General features: G+C 44.5%; 1 protein-coding gene across 2 annotated transcripts in view; it reads left to right on the forward strand.

Moving 5' to 3' along the window:
- Nucleotides 1-6000, forward strand: part of Dp (transcription factor Dp) — a 131363-nt gene that overhangs the window by 59368 nt on the left and 65995 nt on the right. For both annotated transcript variants that reach the window (XM_045746068.2, XM_045746070.2), the window contains exon 3: nt 21-111. In XM_045746068.2, the coding sequence (XP_045602024.1) occupies nt 21-111 (91 nt within the window). The remainder of the gene's footprint in view (nt 1-20; nt 112-6000) is intronic.

Genomic DNA, 6000 nt, shown 5'->3' on the forward strand with positions numbered 1-6000 from the left:
TAATATTTGTCTCCTCACAGGGTCAGGCTGTGTTGCAGACAAGCAAGCTGCCTAGTGGCCAAATCATCGCGATTCCCACAAAGCAGAGCCAACTCAATGCTCAAAATATGCGTAAGTACACTAATGAAGTTCGGTTTAACTCTTGGATATTAAAAAAATGTGTGCACGGTTAACGAAATTCACGGGTGGAATATTAAAGAGACAAAATCCTAAAGACTACAGCAACTTGTTTAATATTTGCATGTGTGGTGGTGATGGTTTAGGTGTGGTGAGGGTCCCAGCATCAGATGACAGGCGTGAGAGGTGTTAAGGTGCTGCTAGCTCTACCTTAGAAAAGACTACATAGTATGCTTGAACTAAACGAATTAATGCTATTAAGAGATACCATAAACATATCCAATTAATCTAGGTCAGCTTTAGAAAAACGAATGCTTTTTTATTTTTATTTTGTTTTGAGTCTGAATGTGGGGTAAATGCGTGAGTGCGTAGCAAGGTATGAAGTGTCCCATGACCCTTAATGTCATGAAGTGTCATTCGACACGCTCTTTGTTTTATAACGGCAAATTACACGCACAAAATGTGTCTCCTCATATTTTGACGTTCAAATTACCCGTCAGTCCCCACGCACCCCCGGCCTTTAGCCACCGCGCGCCCCCGGCCTACAGCCGCCGCGCGCCCCCGGCCTACAGCCGCCGCCGCCGCGCGCGCACGCACACTCACAAAATCAATCAGGTCAGTCAATCTTCGGCTATCCCGAAACTCTATCGAAACTGATGCTGCTACAGGAGAGGACACAGAAATCTGTGCCCTGTAGTAGCAACAGTTCCGACAGGCTCGAACGCAGGTCTATCCGGACTAAGAACATGCTCTCTCCGACTAGGCCACGCTGCTTCAGTTCTTGCACCGGTGATGTTCATTGTCTACCTAAATGATCTACCAGATGGAATACAGAATTATATGAACTTATTTGCTGATGATGCTAATAGGAAGGATAAGTAACTTAGATGATTGCCATGCCCTTCCAGAGGACCTGGACAAAATAAGTATATGGAGCACCACTTGGCAAATGAAATTTAACGTAAATAAATGCCATGTTATGGCATTTATACATGGCATACATATACATACACATTATATATGGCGCCTGACAGCTGGATAGACAGAGCTTCGGATTCGTAGTCCTGAGGTTCCGGGTTCGATCCCCGTTGGAGGCGGAGACAAATGGGCAAAAATGTTTCTTTCACCCTGATGCCCCTGTTACCTAGCAGTAAATAGGTACCTGGGAGTTACAGCTGCTACGGGCTGCTTCCTGGGGTGTGTGTAACAAAAAGGTCGAGGACCGGGCCGTGGAAACGCTAAGCCCCGAAATCATCTCAAGATAACCTCGATAAGATAACCTTGTTATGGAATGTGGACAATTGCAGCCCTTTTCATATACAACTTGTCAAAAAAGATTTGTTGACATTGATTGTTGATTTGTGTTAGGCCAAAGCTAGAATATGCAGCTGTTGTGTGGTGCCCATATCTTAAGAAGCACATCAACAAACTGGAAAAGGTGCAAAGACATGCTACTAAGTGGCTCCCAGAACTGAAGGGTAAGAGCTACGAGGAGAGGTTAGAAGCATTAAATATGCAAAAACTAGAAGACAGAAGAAAAAGAGGTGATATGATCACTACATACAAAATAGTAACAGGAATTGATAAAATCGACAGGGAAGATTTCCTGAGACCTGGCACTTCAAGAACAAGAGGTCATAGATTTAAACTAGCTAAACACAGATGCCGAAGAAATATAAGAAAATTCACTTTGGCAAATAGAGTGGTAGACGGTTGGAACAAGTTAAGTGAGGTGGTGGTGGAGGCCAAGACCGTCAGTAGTTTCAAAGCGTTATATGACAAAGAGTGCTGGGAAGACGGGACACCACGAGAGTAGCTCTCATCCTGTAACTACACTTAGGTAATTACACATACACACACACACACACACACACACACACGTGTGTGTTGATATATGATATGTGTGTGTGTATAATGATATAGCTAATAAAGCCAAGACCGAACCAAAGCTACTACACAGTCACATCAGGAGGAAGACAACAGTGAAGGAACAGGTGATGAAACTTAGGGTGGGCGAGGACAGGCATACAGAGAATGACAAAAGAGGTATGTGAAGGACTCAACAAAAGGTTCCAGGAGGTCTTTACAATAGAACAGGGAGAAGTCACGGTGCTAGGAGAGGTGGCAGCAAACCAGGTGACCTTGGAAAGGTTCGAAATTACAAGAGATGAGGTCAAGAAGCACCTATTGGAGCTGGATGTGAGAAAAGCTGTTGGGCCGGACGGAATCTCACCATAGGTATTGAATGAGTGTGCAGGAGCACTTTGCTTGCCACTCTCCATAGTGTATAGTAGGTCACTGGAAACGGGAGACCTACCAGAAATATGGAAGACTGCTAATGTAGTACCAATATACAAAAAAGGGTGACAGACAAGAGGCACTGAACTACAGGCCAATGTCCTTAACCATAAAGGTGATGGAGAAGATTGTGAGAAAAAACCTAGTAACACATCTGGAGAGAAGAGACTTCGTGACAATCCATCAACATGGGTTCAGGGAGGGTAAATCTTGCCTTACAGGCTTGATAGAATTCTACGATCAGGTGAAAAAGATAAAGCAAGAAAGAGAAGGATGGGCGAACTGCATTTTTTTGGACTGTCAGAAAGCCTTTGACACAGTACCCCATAAAAGGTTGATGCATAAGCTGGAGAAACAGGCAGGAGTAACTGGTAGGGCGCTCCAGTGGATAAGGGAGCACCTAAGCAATAGGAAGCAGAGAGTTACAGTGAGGGGTGAGACCTCAGAATGGCGTGAAGTCACCAGTGGAGTCCCACAGGGCTCTGTGCTTGGACCTATCCTGTTTCTGATATACGTAAATGATCTCCCAGAGGGTATAGACTCATTTCTCTCAATGTTTGCTGACGACACCAAAATTATGAGAAGGATTAAGACAGAGGAGGACAGCTTGAGGCTTCAAGAAGACCTGGACAAGCTGCAAGAATGGTCGAACAAATGGCTGTTAGAGTTTAACCCAAGTAAATGTAATGTAATGAAGATAGGGGTAGGAAGCAGACCAGATACAAGGTATCATTTGGGAGATGAGATACTTCAAGAGTCAGAGAGAGAGAAAGAAAGACCTGGGGGTTTATATCATGCCAGACCTGTCCCCTGAAGCTCATATCAAGAGGATAACATCAGCAGCATATGCCAGGTTGGCTAACATAAGAATGGCCTTTAGAAACTTGTGTAAGGAATCTTTGAGAACATTATATACCACATATGTCAGACCAATCCTGGAGTATGCGGCTCCAGCATGGAGTCCATATCTAGTCAAGCATAAAACTAAACTGGAAAAGGTTCAAAGATTTGCCACCAGACTAGTACCCGAGAACTCAGAACCAAGCCCATACAAGACATGATGGACTATGTCACCCAAAAGTGTCCGGAGGCTGTAAGCAGGTTTGTCCCAGCCCGACTGGAAAAAACAGAGAAGCAAAAGAAGAATCCGTGGTTTAATAGGGAATGTATGAAAGCAAAGGAGCTGAACAAAAGGGCATGGAGAAACTTCGTAATAACAGAACACCAGAAAGTACAGAGAGAGATACCAGAGAACCAGGAACGAGTACGTTAGTGTGAGAAGAGTAGCTGAGAAAAGGTATGAAAATGATATAGCTAATAAAGCCAAGACCGAACCAAAGCTACTACACAGTCACATCAGGAGGAAGGCAACAGTGAAGGAACAGGTGATGAAACTTAGGACGGGTGAGGTCAGGTACACAGAGAATGACAAAGAGGTGTGTGAAGAACTCAACAAAAGGTTCCAGGAGGTCTTTACAATAGAACAGGGAGAAGTCACGGTGCTAGGAGAGGTGGCAGCCAACCAGGCAGCAAGCCTCCACCTCCAGGAAGCAGCCCGTGACAGCTGACTAACACCCAGGTACCTATTTTACTGCTAGGTAACAGGGGCATAGGGTGAAAGAAACTCTGCCCATTGTTTCTCGCCGGCGCCCAGGATCGAACCCGGGACCACAGGATCACAAGTTTACTGTGCTGTCTGCTCGGCCGACCGGCTCCCCAAAGGATGTATCCCCAAGGATGAGATGCATTGCTTCATTTTGCAAGGTTTCAAGAGATTTTAGCTCTTTGTCAGTATACAGTGTGAGATGTAGAGCATTGTAGTCAATCACAGAGCGTATAAATGATACATAAAACATTCTAGCAAGTCTCACGTTAATTCCATGATTGACACAACAAGGACCCGCAAGGGCTTTAATCTCTCCCACAGTCTCCTCTTGAGAGAAGAAAGGTACCCAGGGTCGTTAATGGGGACACCAAGGTATCTGTAGTCCAGGTCTTCTTGAAGCCTCAAGCTGTCCTCCTCTGTCTTAATCCTTCTCATAATTTTGGCGTCGTCAGCAAACATTGAGAGGAATAAGTCTATACCCTCTGGGAGATCATTTACGTATATCAGAAACAGGATAGGTCCGAGTACAGAACCCTGAGGGACTCCACTGGTGACTTCACGCCAATCTGAGGCTTCACCCATCACTGTAACTCTCTGCTTCCTATTGCTGAGGTACTCCCTTATCCACTGGAGTGCCCTACCAGTTACTCCTGCCTGTTTCTCCAGCTTATGCATCAGCCTTTTATGGGGTAATGTGTCAAATGCTTTCTGACAGTCCAAAAAATGCAGTCCGCCCATCCTTCTCTTTCTTGCTTTATCTTTGTCACCTGATCGTAGAATTCTATTAAGCCTGTAAGGCAAGATTTACCCTCCCTGAACCCATGTTGAAGGGTTGTCACGAAGTCTCGTCTCTCCAGATGTGTTACTAGTTTTTTCTCACAATCTTCTCCATCACCTTGCATGGTATACAAGTTAAGGACACTAACCTGTAGTTCAGTGCCTCTTGTCTGTCACCCTTTTTGTATATTGGGACTACATTAGCCGTCTTCCACATTTCTGGTATGTCTCCCGTTTACAGAGACCTACTATACACTATGGAGAGTGGCAAACAAAGTGCTCCTGCACACTTTTTCAATACCCATGGTGAGATTCCATCCAGCCCAACAGCTTTTCCCACGTACAGTTCCAATAGGTACTTCTTGACCTCATCACTTGTGGCAGCAAACCTTGGAAAGGTTCGAAATTGCATCTCCCAGCGCCGTGACTTCTCCTTGTTCTATTGTAAAGACCTCCTGGAACCTTTTGTTGAGTTCTTCACACACCTCTTTGTCATTCTCTGTGTACCTGTCCTCACCCATCCTAAGTTTCATCACCTGTTCCTTCACTGTTGTCTTCCTCCTGATGTGACTCTGTAGTAGTTTTGGTTCGGTCTTGGCTTTGTTAGCTATATCATTTTCATACCTTTCCTCAGCTACTCTTCTCACACTATCATACTCGTTCCTGGTTCTCTGGTATCTCTCTCTACTTTCAGGTGTTCTGTTATTACAGAAGTTCCTCCTTTGCTTTCATACGTTCCCTAGTAAACCATGGATTCTTTTGTTTCTCTGTTTTTTTCCTGTTGGGCCGGGACAAACCTGCTTACAGCCTCCTGACACTTGGGTGACATAGTCCATCATGTCTTGTACAGACTTGGTTCTGAGTTCTGTGTCCCATTGTATATCCCTTAGGAATTTATTCATCTCCTCATAGTTTCCTTTTCGGTATGCCAGCCCTTTGTTTCCCAGTTCTTTTTTGGGGAGATAATTCCTAGCTCAAGTAGTCTGATATGTAGTCACTGAAACCTTCACAGTTCTGATTTACCATCTCTAAAAAACTCCAACCTTTTCTTATCAGCAAAGCTACACCACCTCCTCCTCCTATCCCTTCTCTGTCTTTCCTCATTACATAGTATTCCTGTGGAAACACTGAGTTTGTTATGGTTTTCGTAAGCTTTGTTTCTGTGAGTGCTATCATGTCTGGGTTTTCTTCTAGTGCCCATT

The sequence above is a fragment of the Procambarus clarkii genome, chromosome 39, assembly GCF_040958095.1.
Source record: "Procambarus clarkii isolate CNS0578487 chromosome 39, FALCON_Pclarkii_2.0, whole genome shotgun sequence".
NCBI classification, from domain to species: Eukaryota; Metazoa; Arthropoda; class Malacostraca; order Decapoda; family Cambaridae; genus Procambarus; species Procambarus clarkii.